Source organism: Myotis davidii, unplaced genomic scaffold, assembly GCF_000327345.1.
Source record: "Myotis davidii unplaced genomic scaffold, ASM32734v1 scaffold214, whole genome shotgun sequence".
Lineage (NCBI taxonomy): Eukaryota > Metazoa > Chordata > Mammalia > Chiroptera > Vespertilionidae > Myotis > Myotis davidii.
In genome coordinates this window covers 592,632-614,943 of record NW_006285782.1, presented here as the reverse complement: position 1 = coordinate 614,943, position 22,312 = coordinate 592,632, and the positions used below count along the sequence as shown (strand labels likewise).

The 22,312-nt window shown below is 40.3% G+C and overlaps 1 protein-coding gene across 1 annotated transcript in view; it reads right to left on the bottom strand.

Moving 5' to 3' along the window:
- The window catches only part of EXOC4 (exocyst complex component 4), a gene marked incomplete at its 5' end in the record, with an annotated part of 716,953 nt that overhangs the window by 113,914 nt on the left and 580,727 nt on the right, over positions 1-22,312 (bottom strand). Inside the window, one exon of the mRNA XM_015559399.1 lies at positions 18,929-19,084. Coding sequence (XP_015414885.1) covers positions 18,929-19,084 — 156 coding nt within the window. The remainder of the gene's footprint in view (positions 1-18,928; positions 19,085-22,312) is intronic.

Sequence of the window (22,312 nt, the reverse complement as noted above, 5' to 3'; positions counted from 1 at the left end):
ACTGAGCGACCAGGAAACACGGACAGAAGGTCAGTCCCCCTGTGACCCAGGCAGAGCAGAGGAAGGGCGAGGACTAAAGCAAGCCGTGCTAATGGCTGCGAGGTGGCATTTCCTCTACGATTTCATACGAGGAGGATGTGAGTATTATAGTCACTTGAACTGAACTGGGAGCAGTGAATGCAGTGAATGCTTGGTCTGGTAGCATTTCCTCTAGTATTTCATATGAGGAGCGGGTAGGGGTTTACTTTCCCATTTAGTTCAGAGGTCACCAGATAGGAGGAGCTGAATCTGACTTGAGATGGAGGATCCTAGACCTGGGAGGAATGCAGTGACTGAGGTCATCAGACAGGAGGAGGGCATCTGACTTGAGATGGAGGACAAAGGGCTTCCAGGCTTGAAACGAATGGAGTGACTGAGAAGTGTGACTCCCTGTTGGGGAGAGGAGGAGAATGCCTCCCTATGATGGGTAGCTGTCACCTTGTATTAAACATAAAGTATGACATCTTAAACTATGGGTACAAGGGTGAGAATGGAGACAGAATGACAGAGGGTGGAACCTAAAAGTCCTAAGGCTATTGGCCCCAAATCCATTCCTCTCCTCTCCCCTGCTCTGATCTGTAGGGGACAGGGGAGCAGCCCCTGCAGGCTGTTTCCTAGGCTCCCACTGGGTACTGAGCATGGGTGGCCCTGATGGGACACTGAAGGACACAGGGAAAGGAGAAGACAGGGCATTTGTCCCCCTCCCTTGGCCCGGAATGACATCTCCAGCAAGGATGTATCTCATTCTTGGTCCATCCATCTCCTGCCACCCCCAACTCCTCTGCGTGCCTCTCCAGGAAACACTTCTTCCCCTTGGCATTCCAGTTAAAGCGACAGCGACTTCCTGCTGTTGCTCATCTATGGGTTATCTTAATGTCCCCTGTGTGACACTCAGGGCACTATGAACCTGTGTACCAATTCCCTACATTAAATTCCCTCTAGGTAAACATTATGAGTGGTTTCTGTTTTCCATGTTAGATCCCAACTTATACAAGACCTAATAATGATGTCTGACCATATGCCATGCTACTGGGAAGTGAGTTCGTTTTTGGCACGGGGATTAATTAGTTCTGTTGTGCAGGTAGTGAAACTGAGATGTGTCAAGGTGACCTGTAAAGATCACTTAGCCATTACCTGTCAGTCTAAACTGATGAAGGTTATAAAAAGGTCAGGTCACCTTACCCAGATTCGTCATAATAACCACTCCTTATGAGATTCGACAATGACACTTCCATTTATCATGTCTGCTTTTTACAACTGCTCAATCTTCAACACTTTCAAAACGTGTGCCAAAATAATGGGGACAGTACCATTCTGATGGGTTCTTTAATCAGGTTTTCACAAACTGCTCTTCTGAAATGATCCTGGCTAAACCCTTATAAATAGGAAGAAATCCAGTAGTCCAGTTACCTTGATTACAACGTTATTTTTGTCCTGGAACCTGCTGAAACTCATCACTGTCTACCCTTCAATTGTTTTCATGCATGTGCATGTCATCACACACTATCATGTGAGTAGCTATTTTTCATATTTAATAAGTAATTGCTTCTCTTTAGAAAGCTGCCTCCTCCATTATCACAGTCGAGGATTTTTCCTTTGCTTTCTTCACCTACTGTGTTTCTACCATTTAGAAACTTGCAATGCTCATGACTGGCGAGGTGAGGTGAGCTTTCTACAATTCTGTGCAGAGGCAGAACTGGGAACAAGTTGGGGTGTGTGGTTCTCAGGTGTTCTTTACAATCAAGGTGAATATGTGAAATATCAGCAACTTCTCTTCCCTTAGTGTCTGCTTGGGACTAAAAACATTCATTATTTCCCATTGGTTGCAGGGAAATTGGGGTTTCTGGGTTCCTACCCACTCAGAGAAGGCAGAGAAATTAATTATGACCACCAGCTCTTCCCCTTGTGCTTTTAAATCAGCTTGCTTGGCTCTAGCTGGTTTGGCTCAGTGGATAGAGCGCCAGCCTGCGGACTGACAGGTCTCAGGTTCGATTCCGGCCAAGGGCACATGCCTGGGTTGCAGGCTCGATCCCCAGTCGGGGCGTGCAGGAGGCAGCCCATCAATGATTGTCTCTCATTGATGTCTCTATTGCTCTCTCCCTTCCTCTCTGCATCAATAAAAATAAATAAATAAACAGGATAAATCAGCTTGCTCACTGGGACAGGCACAAAACACCTCTCCTGTGGATTTATGGTATGCTGGCACTGACAGGGACCCTATGGGTTTATGGTATTCTGGCACTGACAGGGATCTTGGTAGTCTAAACCAGTAGTTCTCACCATGGTTATTAATTAAAAGCTTAACTAGGAAATCAAACAAAATACTTGATGCCAAACTCCACCTGCAGAAATTCTGATTTTATTGGTCAGGGGCGGGGCCCAGGCATGGGCATTTAAAAATAACAGCTTTTTTGAGATAACATTCACCCATTTAATATGTGCACTTTAATGTTTTTTAGTATAGTTGCAGAGTTAAAAAATTAATTCAGAACATTTTCATCTCCTCAAAAGGAAATCCTGTACCCATTAGACTTTGCACTTACCCCACTCTCCACCCCCAGTCCTTGGAAACCACTAATATTTCTGTCTCTATAGACTTCCCTATTTTAGACATTGATATTTAACTCCTATTCATATAAATGGAATCATACAATGTTATTTTTTTGTGAATGGCTTCTTTTACTTAACATGGCTTTACGGTTCATCCATATTTAAGTAGTGCTTCATTTCTTTTATCACCAAATAATATTCCATTGTATGGATAGATAACATTTTATTTACCTATTCACCAGATGATGGACATTTGGGTTGTTTCCAATATTTGACTATTATAAATAATGCTGCTATGAACAGTCACACATGAATTTTTGCGTGGATGTATGTTTTCATTTATCTTGAGTATATATACCTAGGAGTGAAATTGCTGGGTCAAATGTTAACTCTATTTTTAATCCTTTGAGAAAATGCCAGATTGTTTTCCAATATGGCTGCACCATTTTACACATTCCCTTGTACCAAGGGTTCCAATGTATCCACATTCTTGCCAACACTATGATTCCCGTCTCTCTTTTTTATTGTTATTGTAGTCATCCTAATGGATGTGAAGTAATATCTCATTGTGGTTTAAATTTGCATTTTCTTGCTGGCTAATGATATTGAGCATCTTTTCATGCGCTTATTGGCCATTTGTATGTTTTCTTTAGAGAAATGTCAAGTCTGAACCTTCATTAATTTTTTAACTGGGCCATTTGTCTTTTTATTATTGAGTCATTAATTCTTTAGCTGATATTTACTAGGAACGCGCCATTACCCAGGCCCTGCCCTAGTTTCTTAGTAAGTTCAAAATCCACTAAAATTATTTCATAATTTGCTCATATGCCACAACGCAGAGTTGGAAAAACACCATGTTAAAGCCTGCCCGGCTTTGTGAATGTGTTCCTTAATTGGACCTTCCACAGATGGCGAACATTTATCAGGCGCTTCATAGAGAAATTGGAGCCCAGAGGAAGATGTGTTCATCGGCTCACCGTGGCAAAGGTGGGAGCAGAGCTACATCTCTCTCGAGCTGCAGGGGCTTTAGTGTTTCCCTCTGCCCAGGGGTTCAAATAGCCCCCACCCCCCAACCCAAGACATACAAAAACTGCTTTGAGTCATGGAAGTGGACTTCCCTGAGCACTCAACTGCCATGAGGTGCTAGAGCAGGGAGGACATACTCAGATCTGTCGAATCTCAGAATAGAGCCCTTAATGACAGCAGGCACTTTCCTACTTTTTAAGACCAGAGAGTTTGCTTGACAGGCAACTGCCTAGCAATAAAGTAAATCAAAGCCTCCTATGGGGAAACAATACTTCTTCTAGTTCCCTGACATGTTGACCGTATAATCCACAAATGATTTAAGAGTTTATGTGGGACACAAACAGGGAGGACACAACACTCTTAAGCGCAACGTGGGAGAACTCTGGAAGGAAAGAGAAGGAGGCGTGGATGAGTAAGCCCAAGGACTGGCTGGCGAGAAGGGCGACTGATGGGTACCCCCTCCACTAAGGAGAGCATGTTGCTTCCACTGGGTCACAAGTCATCCTTAAGCCGTTTGTCAACTTGATTGGTGGGTGGGTGTAACAATGACGAGGAGCCTTCTCATTTTAAATTAACTTCTTAATTTTAAATTAATTTTTACATGGAGGGTCAATGGGGATAGCTATGCATTAAGTCTGTTCTTAAGTCACAGGGTGTGTCACATACACTTGGCTCAGAAAACATGCCTGGAGAGCTTTTAAGAGAAAGGAACCCTGAGAGATGTAAGAGCATTCTTTCCTACAAGGAAAACAATGACAATTTCCAGTTCTTCCATTATTTTAGGCATGTTCCCAGGTTATGCTCCAGCAGGTGGGTGCTAGTAATGGCAGCAGCACATTGCTAAACACACAGAGCAGAGAAAATGGAATTGCCTAATGCAATCATGTCTTAGAAATGCTGGAATCCCTTGTGGTTTGAAACTTCCTGGAGTAGCTGCTTACCCTCAACTCTTCCTTCCTGATCCTTAATCTGAACATGTCATAGAAAGGAAAACATTTCGGTAGGCGAATGAACATATTTGTAATCAAACTGATCACTTCAAACATTTAAATCATTTTAATGTAACAGCACAAAGACTGACTAACCACCAAGTGTTCATATTATTATTCGAGAGATAAGACCTTATTATTATGAGATCTAATATTATTACTAGAGGACTGCATTATCCAATGCAAATGCTTTTGGTTCATTTACCACCATTATTCCTTTTCACCATCAAGCTTTCCTTCCAATTACATCTAAAGCAGTGACTAATTGAGAACCATTAAAGAGATGAGAAGAGAAAGAGTGAAGGGAGGGGAAGGGAGAGGAAAAGCACCTCCCCCTTTTTGCAGAAGAATGTCAGCTAATAAATGTTTCAAAGTTCATCAATGGGTGATAAAATTACTGGTGGAGAGGCTGTTAGAGAAGTGGACAATCATATAGTCTCAAGTTAGCAACTCAGATTAATCATAAAGGGACATAAATGCACCTGTCTACAGGGGAGTCTGACAGTCACCACCTTAACACAATAGTCAGTAGCAGCCCAGGAAGACTTGATGGAAGCGGTACAGTGGGAGGCACAGAATGTCACCCATGTAGTGTTCCCAACAGAAATGTGCAACCTGGACATAATCACGAAGAAACTGAGATAAACTCACATCTCCACATGGTAACTGGCCTGGCCTCCTCACCAAAGGATTCCACGTTGTGAAAAATAGAGGGAGTTGATGGGACTTTGTGTATTAGGAGACCTAATGAGAATTAGTGAAACTCAGAGCTGTGCGAGTCACATGACAAGAAATTCTTCACATTTTCTCTATAATTAGAGTCAACATTTTTCTTCCTCTGCAGCATAACTTTTGTTCTTTCACCTGTGTTACTAACTATACAACCTATACATTAAACCAGTCATGGCGAACCTATGACACGCATGTCAGAGGTGACACATGAACTCATTTTTTGGTTGATTTTTCTTTGTTAAATGGAATTTAAATATATAAAATAAATATCAAAAATATAAGTCTTTGTTTTACCATGGTTGCAAATATCAAAAAATTTCTATATGTGATACGGCACCAGAGTTAAGTTAGGGTTTTTCAAAATGCTGACACACCGAGCTCAAAAGGTTCGCCATCGCTGCATTAAACAGTCAGCCTTTTTATTTCTGACTGATTTCTAATTGCTAGTGTAAAATTACAGCTCAGATTTTAGGTAAACAGTTAAGTATTTGCACTTTGCTATGGGCTGAAATGTATTCTTTCCCAAATTCGTATTTGGGGGCCCTACCCCCGAAGATGATGGTATTTAGAGATGGGATCTCTGGGAGGTAGTTAGTTCAGGAAGGGGGTACCCTTATGATGGGGTATATACTCTTATAAGAAGAGGCAGAGCTCTTTTTCTCTCTGACCTATCAGGACAAAGCAAGAAAAACAGGCCTCTGCATGCAAGGAACCGAATAGGCCTGCACCTTGATCTTGGACTTCCCAATCTTTAGGACTGAGAGAAATAATTCCTGTTGTTTGGGCCACTCAGTATACAGTACTTTGTTATGGGAGCCAGAGCAGACTAAACCCTGAGATTCCTTCTACATATTCCTTTATTTAAGCCCATTACTTGTATATTGAGTAATGCCTGCATTGAATAATTATTGAACATGTGTGACACACTACACCTGGCATTTGATACCAAAATTCTAGAGCAATAATACAACTTAATACTCTGACCATTAGCCCTATACTTTTGCTATCAGTGCTGAATCCTGACTTGATGGAGGAACTTGTTTGCAAAGCCTTTATAGGCACCTTCTGCTCTTAGGACAATGTTTTTCTAGAAAATAACAATCATCAAAAAATTGATCAAATTTTTTTATAAAAACAGCTTTAAAATTGAAGGTTGTGATTCTGAGACATCAAATAAATGATGGTTACAGAAAATATACCATAAATGTACACATACTAAAACTAGAACCCCAAGAAGCAGCTAAAAATAGTAAAATTATTTTTATATGCTTTAATCCATTTATTCTTTTATTCCCATTGAGAGAGTCCTGGCTTGTGTGACTCAGTTGTGGAATGTCATCCTGTGCACCAAAAGGCTGGGGGTTTAATTACCAGTCAGAGCACATACCTGGGTTTCAGGTTCAATCTCCGCTCGGTGCATGTGGAAGGCAACCAATCAATGTCTCTCTCTCCCTCTCTCTCTCTCTCTCTCTCTCTCTCTCTCTCTCTAAACAGCCTGTAAGTTGCAGAATCAAAAGCTGTCATTCATAGATAAGGGACAAAGGTGCAGAGGAGTGAGAGACCTGACTAAAGTCACACCGAAAATTAGGGGCAGATGGAGCAGAAACCCGGACTCAGTCTCGGAATTGTGCTGCTATGAACACAGGGGTGCATGCATCCATTCTGATTGGTGTTTCTAGTTTCTTAGGATATATTCCTAGAAGTGGGATCACTATTAAATATTCCCCAAAGTGGAAAGAATGCACTAGGTATACTGACTAAACAAAGGGCTCCAACTTAATCTAAAGCATAAATACACAACATACAAGCACTTTATTAGATATTGAATATGACCTAATATGCTAGCTAAAACTCTCTCTCTCTCTCTCTCTCTCTCTCTCTCTCTCTCTCTCTCTCTCTCTACACACCCTCTCTCCCTCCCTCTGGAAATTAATGGAAAAATATATCCTCGGGTGAGGATTAAAAAAAATATAAGTTGCAGAATCAAAAGCTGTCATTCATAGATAAGGGACAAAGGTGCAGAGGAGTGAGAGACCTGACTAAAGTCACACCGAAAATTAGGGGCAGATGGAGCAGAAACCCGGACTCAGTCTCGGGGTTTTCTCCACACTCTATCCCCCCCTTTTTTTTGGGTGCCAAGTAGATGAGTACACTGATGTATCAGTGGGTAAAGATAGTGGAAAATTCCATGTAAATTGATAAGACATAACAACAAGCAAAGAGCTAATTGTGAAGCCATAGATTTTCAGGCCGCTGGCACCTGCCCCGAGTTCCAACATAGACACAACTTGGAAGAAGGTTGCATTGAAATGCTCTGGTAGCTTGAACGCAAACACATCTTTCTTCAGCTAAGCCACCAAGCAACGGAGGATTCAAACAATAAAGGGACAAGGTTTGCCCTGTAGGTGCTGAGGCTTCCAGGCCTATGCAGTTCTTCTGCCAGAAGCCACTATAAATTATGAATTTATTCAAATAGCAACAGTTTTCTAAGAAGAACATTTCTTAAGATTCAATACAGAGTATCAATATGTAGGAATAGAATAACCAATAATTGCTTATCATGAATTGAATATATACTTTGGTTTTTCAACTACCAAGAAGGATTACAGGTTTAAAAGTAAAAATTTATATAGCATTGACTTTTCTCGTTGGAGGAGTCTGGTTTATTGACCATTCTGGGTATTTCTCAAATTGCCATACAATTTCCTTTTGAAGAATCTAAATCTAGTCAGAGCATGGACACTAAACAATTGATCTCAAGCAAAGGCAGGAAGCCCAAACTTTGCAACCAAGTGTCAGGTCTTCACGGAAGCCCTGGGGGAACAGAGAGGGGAGTGTGAGGGGTGCGAGGGGGTCACGGGGACTTGGGAGAAAGACATGGGGACCTCTGGGGCAAAGTGAGATTCCACAGAGAAGGGTAAAGGCTTTGCATAAAATTGGCAGAAAAGTGAAGATGGTTTAAGATTAAGATTTTTCCCCCAGGGATAAAACAGAATGATAGTGTATTTGTAGAGAATTGTCTAACTGGCAGTGAACAGTCACTGGGTTTGAGAATGTGTGGAATTTTTTTAAGCAAGTATGAATTTAAAACCTCAGCAGCAATCACTCGTGGTTAAATAGCCTATAATGAGCAGTAAGCCTCTGCCCCAGCTCTCCTCATCCTTAGTCCTGTGTCTCACAAAGAAGCATCTACAACTTAAAAAATTGTTTTTAATTCTTCCAGTTGTTATAAGCACCTCGTTACATAATCTGTGGAAACAGCTACTTGTTGATATATTCCTTTTGGACATTTTATTCTGATAGGCTGCTCAATGGACTGATGAAGAATTAATTAGCTATGTCCCTCTTTTCCATCCCCAAATTGCCCCCTTCCCCTTCCTAATGTAGTTATATTACAGTTTTTAGTTTTTCACCAGTTTTTAATAATATATGTACACATATCTTTACCTCTAGCAGGAGCACTCACCACACTACAAAATGCTGACTTGTCTTACCCCCTCTAAGACTGTGAGCTCCATTCCAGGAGGAAGCGGGGTTTCGGGGAGAAGATGCTGGAAGGGTTGATGTCTGAGCTGAATCCTGAAAGAGGAACTGGGCAGGTACAGGAAGTGGGCGTGAGGTACAGGAGGAGCAGAGAGCATTCTAGGAAGAGGGATGGGCAGAGCAAAGACACAGCAGTCCGTAGGAAAGGGCATGGTGGCCTGGGGACCTAAAGCGTTTAACAGGGAAAGACAGACAGTGAAAGGGCAAGTGTCCTCCCGGGCCTGGCAGGGAGTGTGAGCCTGTGGCAGGGGGCAGCCATCAGTGAGGAGATGGACAGGGAGCAGCCTTCAGTGAGGAGATGGACAGGGGAGCAGCCATCAGTGAGGAGATGGACAGGGGAGCAGCCATCAGTGAGGAGATGACAGGGGAGCAGCCATCAGTGAGGAGATGGCAGGGGAGCAGCCATCAATGAGGAGATGGACAGGGGAGCAGCCATCAGTGAGGAGATGGACAGGGAGCAGCCATCAGTGAGGAGATGGAGAGGGGGAGACAGAAGACAGACGAGGAAGGAGGCCCTTCCGTGGTGACTGGACTCGCACTGCTCGCCTTGTCTCAGGCACACCTCGTTCTGCCCCGGCCCAGGCTAGATGACAGGTGTTTTTCCCTCCAGAGTGGCATGGTACGTCACTATCAGCCACACTCTCTGAAGGGCTGAGTGGGATTAAATTAGAGGGATTAATTTTCCCCCTTTATTAAGAATGTTATTAAATGTACACCTATGTGAAAAATTAAATAATTGCATGATCTAAAATTAAACAAAAATAAAATGTCTTAAACATTCTATAGTGATGTTTAAATGATACTATTAGATAATTATAATCCTCAGATAACTGTATAGGAGAGATTTTAAGTTCTTTTTTTCATTTACTGCCAATCATGCTAGTAAGTCATATCATTTTGATATAATAATAAAGTGCCTAATTTAATCTTCTTGAACATTAATTGATATGTTTGTAGCTGAGTCTCCAGTTAATTACCTGTCTTTTCTGTTTAATCTTGAGATTTAAGTCTGCTTCTCACCCTCCCTTGCTGGGCAATGTCCTCCATCTATCCATGACCTTCATCTTATTTAATTGAGGGAAAAGAGCATTTTAGCAAGGCATTCTCTCCCCTTGTACTTATTTAATATATTCATGCTTTCCGAGTCATCTTTCCTTTTAGAATTATATTTAAAAGTGATCTTAAACATGCAGAGATAGTGAAATAAATGCCTCCATTCTAGTAAACATTTCGTCCCAGCAAATGCAAGTGTTTATTTTCCGGCACCAGAGTTTTCACTTGTTTCTTCAAATATATGTAAAGATTCTCCAACAGCTACAGTTATCTGGAAACCCTTCATGGCTGTTGCTTTTGAGAACCTTTTACATTTCCAAGTGAAATTTTTCTGAAAATTTATACTCTACTTCATTCAGACCATGTTTCCATCCAAATACATCCCTAGGCCCACTAGATTTCTGCTTCATTTACTTGTCTAATCTGGGCTTGGGCTGGATGTAGAAACTAGAGGTATAAAGACCTACCAAAGGCAAAACAAAACAAAAAACTCTGAGGATCGGAAGTCAGGCTGTGAGCTTCTAAAAGGAACATGTTACTAGACATAAAGCTTACGGAGGCCACTGAAGCCATTTCCTTCCCATTAAGGCAAGCGGCTCACCATTCTTTACATGCTGTTCTTTTCATTTGAAGAGTGAGAGATCCTTCCTACTTGTATTCAGCTTCCTTGGCTCAGCATTTAGTGAGGATCTCTGATGAACGCTGGGGCTCCAAAGAGGAAGGTGAAAGTGCAAACTGCTTTCTGCGTTTAGTCTGACTTGTCCCTCAGTCTCTTCCCTACTCAGGACTGCATCACACTATCTGAAATCCACATAATTTTATATCATTTTAATATTTTCTTTCCCTTGGTATTGCATTGTTTATCTTTTCAATACTAATTATTTTCTTTTCTTTGACTGGACAAGCATAAAGCTCAGATGAAAGCTAAGATAATCAGTTTTAAAGTACCAGCCTCCCCTCCCCCAATAGCTGGATATTCTGGTACCAACCTATTATTGAAAGGGAGAACTCAAAACAATGTGATACATGAAATATAATACAGTGAGTACTAATGATAACACACGCAATCTAGAGTAAAGCACCTACATGATAAAATGTTTGTGACATCAGTAGAAAGTGATTAGCATATCAGCCAAGATGATGATGATGATTAAAAATGAAGGAATAGCCTGGTCGGTGTTGCTCAGTGGTTGAGCATCAACCTATGTATGAACCAGGTGGTCACAGTTCGATTCCCGGGCAAGGCACATGCCTAGGTTGTGGGCTCAGTCCCCAGTAGGGGATGTGCAGGAGGCAGCCAATCAATGATTCTCTCTCTCTTACGGTCCTGGTTCAACTCCTGGTCAGAACACATGCCGGGGTTGTGGGCTCGATTCCTGGTGGGGTTGTACAAGAGGCAGCTGATCAATGATTCTCTCTCATAGATGTTTCTATCTCTTTCTCTTTCCCTCTCCTTTCATCTCTGAAATCAAGAAAAAATATATATAAAAAAAAAGAAAATGAGGAATAACTCAAATGTGCAAAAATACAAATTCCTGATCCATTTTTAGGCTGGTTGATCAAAGTGTTAGAGGAGGCAGATAGACGGATATGAGCTGGGAGAGGCTGGGAGGAAATCAGTGTGAGACGTGACAAACTGAAAATAGACAATGGCAGTGGTAAGTCCCTATGTGAGCAGAGAAGATTCAGAGCCCTCTGGGATGTGGTCTCCTCAGTGGCGTGACACCTAGCTGAAGGAGCCTCATTAAAGAAAAGAGGGAAGGGGAGGCTTACTGAGGGGCACTGCAGTCTAGGGCTATAAAGACCCCAAACCCCACCCAAGCGGGGCACTGGGTTCAGTCCCAGCCAGCGGAGCTGCCCACTCAGGTCCTCTCTGAGCGTAATGCCTTCCTCACCTGCTTTTGCTGTTATTTGTTGTCTCTTGTTTGAATTTAATCCTACAAGCAAGACAAGAACTGGGGGCGCAGAGGACTGTCTCTGGCCAGAGGTGATCTCCGGCCAGAAACGCCCTGTCACTGCTGACGACAGTGTGGTAGCTCTGGGAGCCAGACTACCTGGGCTCAACTAGCGGCATTACTTCGTGGCTCTGTGAATTTGGGAAAATCATGTAATTTCTCTGCTCCTCCGTTTCCTCATCTCTTGCATGGGAATAACAGCACCTGAACACCCATAATGCTGCTGCCCAGTGCCAGGTGCGAGCTGACTCTGCTGTAACAGTTGAAATAGATTGCACAATCTTTCCAGAAACGTAATCAATTATTCATCTTTCCACATGCTAGAGTTCAAGACTAATTTGTAGATTTTACAAACAAGAGTGGGCAAAAGTAGGTTTACAGTTGTTCATATGGGAAAACAATATAATAATTCATAAATAATAATACAAGAATAAACTCTGTGTTTTGCATACTCAGAGCTGTATTTTTTCACTTTTATCACCAGAAAGCTCTGGCCCTGGTTCTGCCAATTACATCTGTCCACTTAAGGATTTTCAACCCTGGCTCTAGAGAAATGATTCTTATTCTTTGATATTCTGGGGCCCTGAGTGAAATGGCGCTAAAAGACTTTTAGGACAGTCTTTCTAATACACGTGCCCCACACCCCCCCAACTCCTAGACAACCCTTAATCTTCCCCTTTACTTCCCTCAACACCTTACCCCTTCTGTTAATTACATCTCCAGAAAGTAGGGCTGCTTTTATCAGTGGATATTCATTGATCTCAAAAGGATAATATATTCATATATATATGACAGGTGCAAAGACAATGGCTAGAAACCCTGCTTTCAGCTTGTTGGGAACAAAAGGATATTTGCTATTTTTCTTTTTTCTATTAAAGCCCTGGCTTGATCTATTCCCCACCCCCCTCCCCATTCAAAGTTAGGCCCAGAAATAATACATTTTATTTTTTAGTTAAAAAATAAGAATAGAAAAAGGCCTTGTTTAGTAATGAAGGGAACATCACCTTTATTCAATGTGAAGGGCACTGGATTCTATATTCATCCATCTGCTAAATAGCCCTCTGAGCTCTAAGAGCTAATTACAAGAGGAGAGTGTGACTTCGCAGCCTTGTGGCTCACACCATGCTCTATGGTACCCTAATGTGGGAGATAAAGGCTCTGTAACGCTACCAAGTTGGAAGGCTCTGTTCTCTACCACTTCCCTTTCCTCTCAACTTCTCCTCAGGGTAGAGGACATGACAGATTAAGAAGAAAGAATCAATCACACACAAAACAAACAGACCTATCATATTATTTTTTCCCCTTAAAGCAAATATAATTTGTTTTCAAACCATGTCTAATTGCAAAAATGTAGACAGAGCTCTCAGAGATAAGGTCCAGCACAATAAACCAGATACTATAATTCAATTTATATGAAATTTGAGGACAGTGAAAACTAAACTCGGTGATAAATGCCAGAACAGTGGGTACCTTCAGGGCAGGCCTCTGGGGCCCTGGAAAAGCTCGATATTTTGATCTGGGAGGTGGTTACATGGTGTGATCACACATAATAATTCATTGAGTTATACACTTCACTTCATGTATAACTAACCAAAAATTTACAAAAGTATAATCTGTTTTTCCTTTAAATCTAAGCTGGAAAGTGATATAATTAAGTGGGCAAGACAAGAGTAAAGAAAGCTGGAACTCACTGCTAACCCTCTTAAACCGGAAGCGGGAGGTGGCACACGAAGGTTAGCTCTTCAGATCAACGTGCTCTTTCCTGGGAAGGGCTGGAAACTCCTCCCCAGGTCCAAGCTGCTGAAGAGACCTAATGAAGCTGACGAACATCTCCTTGCAAGCACAACATGCGATTAAGGTGTGACGTTAGAATAAGCCAAGGAGCAGCAGAAAAAAGACCTAGTTTGGTTTAAAGTAACCTGAAAAGTTGAGGAACACACACTTTACCTTTGAGAAGGTGCCCCTAACACAACCATGAAGGGAGCGAGATGATTAAAGGGAAGAAGTGGGAAGGTGCTTATCCAGACGTCTGGCAGCAGGAAAGCGCAGTGGTGAGACTGAGAGAGAGCAGAGCCTGTGGCTGACCTCGTCCTAAGATCAGGTTAGTTATGCTTCTGTGGGGCTCCCATCCACCCATGTCTCAGTCACTCTTTACCACTCTTGATAGAAAAACATTACGGGGCTACTCTCTGTTATGATCACCATGTGATTTAAATTACGGGGCGTGTAGAGGACAGGCATAGGAAATAAAAATTTAAGTTTTCAATTTACTTCAGATGCTGGGGAAAATATATTCAGCATTTAAAGGTGTTAGAAAAAACACCTCTGTGACTTTGGTATATAAACTTAGATTTCTATATAGAATACAAGATTTCCTATCCATTAAAAAATAATACATTTGACTTATTTAAAATGTTAAAGTCTGTTTATTAAAAGGCACCATTAAGAGAGTAAAAATGGGCCTGGCCGGTGTGGCTTAGTGGTTGAGCGTAGAGCCAGGAGGTCATGGTTTGATTCCAGTCAGGGCATATGCAGGGGGCATACAGGATGCAGCCGATCAATGATTCTCTCTCATCATTGATGTTTCTCTCTCTCTCTCTCCCTCTCTGAAATTAATACAAATATATTTTAAAAAAAGAAAGTAAAAATACAACTTATAAAGTGGGAGATGATATCTATAATAAAAAAGTTATATCCAGGTATATAAAGAATTCCTACAAACCAATACAAAACAGACAACCTAATTTAAAACGAGTAACAAATATGTTGCAAAAAGGATATTCAAATGGCCAGTAAATACAGAAAAATATATTAAAAGGTGCTCAACTTCCTTAGTCATGAGAGAAATGTATATTAAGCCAACATAAAAGACCACTACAAACCTACTATAAGGCTAAATTTTAACAGATGGAAAATATCAACTATAGATGAGATATGGAGCAACCAAAACTCTCATATACTGCTATACAAACTCTTACCATCGTTCTGGAAAGGGGTTTGGAACTGTTACTAAAATTGAACATATGCATAGCCTATGACCCAGCAATTCTACTCCTATAAATAAACAATAGAAACACTTATATATGGGGTTACCAAAAGACACAGAATATTCATGGCAGCACTATGCAAAAATAGTTCCAAACTAGAAACTACCCAGGTGCCCATAAGCAATAGAATAAATGAATATACACATTTACATACCTACACAAACAAATAATAAAACCGAAAAACTGTGATGTATTCACACAATGGAATACTATATAGACTATAGAGTGATAAAAACTAATACAACATAACATGGATTAATCTCACCAACATAATGTGAAGCAAATGGAACCAGTCATAAAAGGATACACAACTGCACCATTCCTTTTAGAGAGAATCCAAAAACAGACTGAAGTAATTTGTGTGTCTAGAAGTCAGATACGGACTATTGGAGAGAGAAGTAGTGACCAGAGGAAACACAAAAAGGATCCTTGCACTATCATTTTGTTTCTTCATCTAGGTACTATTTACACAATAAAAAGGGTGAAAATGTACCAAGCTATGCCTTTGATATGTGCACATATGTTATACATATTCAAGAAAAAGTTAACCTTAGGTAATTTAAGCAGATAAATGGAAACTCTAAGAAAGAATCGAAAGGAAATGCTAACAATCAAACATACCATAAAAAAATGAAGAATGTCTTCTCTTTGCTGATCAATAGACTGGGCATGACCAAGGAAAGAATCAGTGAGCTTGAATAATTGTCAATAGAAACCTCCAAATATGCAATCCAAAGAGAAAAAAAGAGTGAAAAGACAGTACAGACTATTCAAGAACTGTGAAAAAGTTACAAATGGTGTAATGTATGTGTAATTGAAATAACAGAAAGAGAATAAAGGTAACAATATGCAGAAGATATATTGCAGCAATAATAACTACGAATTTTCCCAAACCAGTGACATACACCAAACCGCAGACCCAAGAAGCTCAGAGAACACCAAGCATGAAAGTTCCAAAATATATACATCCAGGCATAAACTATTCAAATGGCACAAAATTAAAACAAGGAGAAAAACCCTCAAGGAATTCAAAGGAAAAAAATCACCTTACCTATAGAAGAACAAGAAAAAAAATTACAGTGGACCTCTCTTCAAAAATTACGGAAACAAGAAGAGTGAAGTGAAATATTTACAGTATTAAGAGAAAAAAATCACCATCCAATGAATGCTATACTCAGTGAAATTATTCTTCAAGAGTGAGGGAAAGATAAAGTCTGTCTCTGACAGACAAAAATTGAGAGCATTTGTCACCAGGAGACCTGTCTTATAAGAAATGTTAAAAGAACTTCAGGGAAAAGGAAAATGATACAGGTTAGAAACGTGGACGTACATAAAGAAAGGAAGAGCACAAGAGAAGAAAAACCTAAAGGAAAACATACCTGCTATTTCTCTTATTCTTAATTGATCAACAGGTAACAGTTTGTTCAAAATAATAACATTATGCGCAGTGCCTGTAGCTTATGGAGAAATGAAGTGAATGAGAGCAGAGAAATAAGGAATGGGAAGAAGGCATTCCCCACGCAGTGGGAATGTATTATTTGAAAGTGGACTCGGATTAGTTTAAATGTATCTTGAAAACTGTAGGACCACCACTAAAAACAGTAAAAAAATAAGTATAATTTATATGCTAACAGGAAAGAAAAAAAATGGAATCCTACAAAATGCTCAATTAAAATCATAAGGAGAAAAAGCACAATCCATAAAATAAAAAATCAATACATTTGAATTCAATTAAAATTAAAGACTTCTGCTCTACATAAGACATTGTGGAGGGAATTAAAGACAAGGCACAGACTGAGGGAAAATCTCTGCAAAACACATATCGATAAAGGACTGGTATCTAAACTACGCAAAGAACTCTTAAAACTCAAAATAATAAAACACACAACCCAATTAAAAATGGGCAAAAAATCTAAACAGATATCTCAACACGTGTCATTACAAAAATTTAAAAAATGAGATACCACAACACAATTATTAGAATACTAGAGGCTGGGTGCACAAAATTCGTGCACTTGGAGTGGTCCCTCAGCTGGGCCTGCGTCCTTTTGCATTTCCATATTAGCCTTTTATTATAGGATACCAAATTCAAAACACCAAATGCTATTAAGGATGTGGAGCAAAAGGAACTCTCATTCATTGCTGGTGGAAATGCAAAATGGTACAGCCACTTTGAAGATAGTTTGGCAGTTTTTTGTGCAACTAAACATACTCTTACCATATGATCTAGCATTGCATTCCTTGGTATTTACTCAAATGAATTGAAAATTTACACCCTCACAAAAACCTGCACAAGAATGTTATCAATAGGTGAATGGATGAACAAACTATAGCATGTCCATACAATGAAATAGTATTCAGAAATTTCAAAACAAAGAGTTATCAAGCTACCAAAAGACATGAAGAAAACTTTAGCGCATAGTGCTAAGCAAAATAAGCCAACCTGACAAGGCTACATACTATATGATTACAAATATATGACATTCTGGAAAAGACAAAATGATGAAGATGGTAAAAAAAAAAAATCAGTGATTAACCAGGGTTTGGGGAGTGGAAAGCAGGGATGAATAGGAGGAGCAGTGGAGAATTTTTAGGGCAGTAAAACTATTATTTTGAATGGTAGATACATTCATTATACATTTGTCAAAACCCATAGAATGTATAACAAAAAGAGTGGACCTTAATGTAAACTATAGACTTTAGTCAATAACAATATATCTATGTTAACAACTGTACCACACTGATGTTAAAAATAGAGAAAATTGGAGGATGAGTGAGGGGTTATATGGGAAGTCCATGATTTTCGATAAAATTTTTTATGAACCTAAAATTGTTCCTCCTAAACTAAAGACTGTTCATACTTTTCTTATATCAAAGTAACTAGTTAACAGGTTTCTCTGAGATAATTTGAATAATGAGAAAGAAAAATATAGATAGGAAGGCTTTAGGTTAATTACTGGTGAATTTTGAGTATCATGATTTGAGAAAGTTTTAAATGGCCCTTTAGCATATTTTCATAATAAAGTGATGGTAAAATATGGCACTACAGGATATGAATATGGTTAATGTTGTGAGCTGTAAAGACCTATTTATCTATAGCTTTGAACTACATGGTGAGAAATAGAAGAGGTCACGGGCAGTCTTATGATAAAATGAAAGTAAGGTACTGGCCATTCCTTCTTTGATTCCTTTTCTGGTCTTTGCTTCTTTAAAGTGCTTTTATTTTATTTTTATTTGAACTATTTCTTTATTCACCTGGATAGGCAAAAGACAATAGGAATAAAATTAATTTTCATGTGACAACGTATTACTTTCCCCTCTACTTTACGAACTAGGTGGGATGTTTCACTGTGGCAAACCCCGCCTGTGAAAATAAGTAGCTTCATCAAATCAGGCCCTAAGTAAAAAATTTAAATTGAACTTAGGTAAACACTGAGTGATAAAGTTGAAGGAGAGACATTACTTTTGTCAAAATAATCAGAAAGCAATCAAAGAAAATACAATGTATATGAACAGACGTGGGGAGCACATTTGTATTTCCAGAAAGTTTAACTAACGGTTCTCTGAGGTGAAGAACATGCTAAGAACAACTGTAATATGTGCTATATGGGCAAGAACTTTTCTTATCAACTGTCCATCATATTTCCAGGTGTGGTGCTTAGTAAGGTGAATACAGCTTTGCTGAATAAGTGAATGAATGCATACACTATTTGTCCCCTGAGAGGGGAGAAGGATCTACAAATTGAAATATATTTTAACTCGATTTAGTAATGCTCCAAATTTGACTCATGTCACTCACTGCCTTCTAATGTTTTGAGCACAAGGCATAGCTGCATGGGAAGTGAGGTGTATTAGGATGAAAACAGACTTGACTAAGTTTGGTTAATTGCTACTTGATATTTAAAATTGGCCAAAATTTCACACAAGAAAGAATTAGCTAAACAGATGTTTTTCCTCCTCATGCTCAGAACAACTTAGAAAATAGACCTTTTACCTTATGAAATCTTCTTCATCTTCTCTCTTTGGCCTCAGCTGTTTGGGCTGAGCCATATTGATCCAGTTGGGTAGAGATTTCAAGAGTCTGCTGATATCATCATCTTTTGCCCAAGATGCACTGATGACAAGTTTTTCTTCCGACTGGACGATGCCCCTAAACACAAGGCAGAAAAGGGACACGTCAGCACATTGCTTCATATCTGCCTGGCACTTGTCATCGACCCCTGCTACACAGAAAAGATGCCTCACCCTCTCTTTTACTAACATAATCCATTACCTGGGTTGGGGACAGTGACACCATTAATAAGTCCCATTACTGGGAACAACCATTTCTGGACTTCATTCTTAGATTCTTCATTGTGGAGTCATCTTAAAGGCTAAGAACGCTAACTAGCCCTCCTTTATGGTAGATTTTTTTGGGGTGTATTTCAACAAAGATATTAAATAAGGTGGAGTGACCATTTAGGAGAATGCTATTAAATGATAACATAAACGGTACTGAAAGGTGACAGAGTGTTATAAAGGGTTGTCCTCTGGCTTCTTGGTTTAAACTACCAGTTAGTTCTACTTGAAGTTACTCTTTGAACTGTGGACACCCCTGCATTCAAAGCAAATGCACCATCACAGAAAAACCTCCTCCCCAATTTCCAGCAGAAAGTCTCTGATTCTCGCCCTCTACAGTGGCCATGACGAGTGGCCTGGAGGTGACAGGTTCAGGCCCTTTAACAGGGCCCGTGGGTTAGCCATTGACACTGCTCTTACCAGAACGTACCTGTAAAGTCATCTTAAATGTTCAATTTCACCTTCATTAAAAAGCTTCTCTTTCTGTTCAACATTTCTGTCCCTATCGCTAATGTGAATGGTCTAAAATCTTCATCAGCAATTGTAGGGACGAGCAACAATGACTTATGAAGGGAGTGCTGATTGGCTGGCTCCCTCTGAAGCTGATCAAGGCTCCGGGAAGCTCCCCCAACCCAGGGAGGGACTTATTGTGGGATGAGGGACTTATTGGGGATGTCATGCATTTCTCTCCACACAATATACATGTGGTGTACTAGTGTATGCACGTATGTTTGACAAAACTTCCTTTACCCAAGAGGCAGTTTAATGTTTTAGGCAAAATAAGTTGAAGCTGAAAACCTTGACTCATGACAAGGTGATCCCAGGTAACAGGGCCTCAGGGCTGCCTGAAAATGAGCTAGAATAACAAGAGAACCAAAGTTGATTTCTAGAATACTTCTCACCCTAAGTGAAAGTTCTCTAACAGTAGTATGGTTAGTGGTACAAAAACATACTCTCAATTACTCAGTTACCTTCATTCCCCGTTTCTCCCCTATATTCTTGCATAATTTCTAAAATATTTATGGATTAATCCCACAGCCTAACTTTTACACTTTTTATACTTGGGGGGCTGGGTGCAATCTTAAGGAGTGGCATCACCTCACATTTATGGTACGCCACGCCAGATGGACCCGCCATGCTCTTAGGCATTCTTCTTACCTGTCTCTGATCGACTTCCTCTCCCATTTCCCTCAATGACTATTTTTTAAGCCTGTACCCTTTATCTCCTCATTGCTTCCTCCCCCTGCCCCAGTCTTCCTATATGACAGAGGAGGGGACCTAAGTACATACTTTCAAACATTCCACCTTTGATCCCCCACAGAAGTATATGCAAATCTGTGTCATTCTCATTCACCCCCAGTAATCTCTCTACCTAGGCTTTTGAGGATCATTTCCCCCCCGCCCCCCACAATTATCCCCTCCTTTTCCGTATATCTAGTCCCTTCTTAACCATGGTTTAGCTTTCTGTGGTTTCAGTTACCCAGGGTCAACAGTGTTCTGAAAATATTAAAAGAAAAATTCCAGAAATAAATAATTGATAAGTTCTGAGAAAGGTAATGAAATCCCATGGACCCCACCCAGGATGTGACTCCACCCTCTGTCCTGCATCTCCATACCGTACACCCCCCACCCATTAGTCACTTAGCAGCCATCTTATTATCAGATTAATGGCCATGGCATCACAGTGCCTCTGTTCAAGGAACACTTATTTTACTTAATAAGGGCCCGAAGCACAGAAGTGATGTTGGCAATTCAGACATGCCAAAGACAAGCCATAAAGTACTCCCTTGAAGTGAAAAGGAAGTTCTCAATTTAGGAAGAAAAAAACTGCACGCCGAGGTTGCTAAGATTTCTGGTAAGAAGGAAGGTTCTACCCATAAAATTATGAAGAAAAATTCATGCCAGTTTGGCTGTCTCGCCTGAAACTGCAAAAGACACGGCCACGACAGTATATAATAAATAGTTAAGACTGAAAAGACATCAAATGTGTTAGTGGGAGAAATGAATGGAAAAAGTGTCCTGACTGAGAGCCATCAGCCAGGGTCCCTGAAACCATGACCCCGAGCTGTTCACTAAAAGTGAGGATGGTTCCGCAGATGCAGGAAGAGGTCTGAACTGGAAATACAAAAAGAACTGAGAGTATCACCACATTGTTCTATTGTATGATTACTTATTGTTAATCTCTTACTGTGCCTAATTAATAAATTAAACTTTATCATAGGTATGCATATATAGCAGTGATGGCGAACCTTTTGAGCTCGGCGTGTCAGCATTTTGAAAAACCCTAACTTAACTCGGGTGCCATGTCACATATAGAAATTTTTGATATTTGCAACCATAGTAAAACAAAGACTTATATTTTTGATATTTATTTTATATATTTAGATGCCATTTAACATAGAAAAATCAACCAAAAAAATGAATTCGCGTGTCAGAGGAACTGCATGGTTTCTGTTGAGAAATCAGCTGTTGAGAAATCAGCTGTCATAGGTTCACCATCACTGATATATAGGAAAAAACAGCACATACTGGGTTCAGCACTGTATCCACTTTCAGAAATTTACTGGGGATCTTAAAATGTATCCCCCACAGATAAGAGGGGACTTGAGTTCGCATGTCATAGGTTCGCCATCACTGATATATAGGAAAAAACAGTACATACTGGGTTCAGCACTATATCCACTTTCAGAAATCTACTGGGGATCTTGAAATGTATCCCCCACAGATAAGAGGGGACTACCATCTCTAATAATAAAAGTGTAATATGCTAATTAGACCGGACGTCCTTCCGGGACGAAGTCAGGGCTGTGAGGGAAGCGAGGGAAGCCCAGGTCCTGGGTGCCAGAGGGAAGCCGGTGCCAGCAGCTGGGGGAAGAAAGGCCTACTCTTTTTTTTTTTAAATAAATCTTTATTGTTCAGTTTATTACAGATGTTCCTCTCCCCCACCCCCCCATAGCTCTCCTCCACTAGGTTCCCACCCCACCTCATGCCCTTACCCCCTGCCACTGACCTCATCCATAGGTGTAAGATTTTTGTCCAA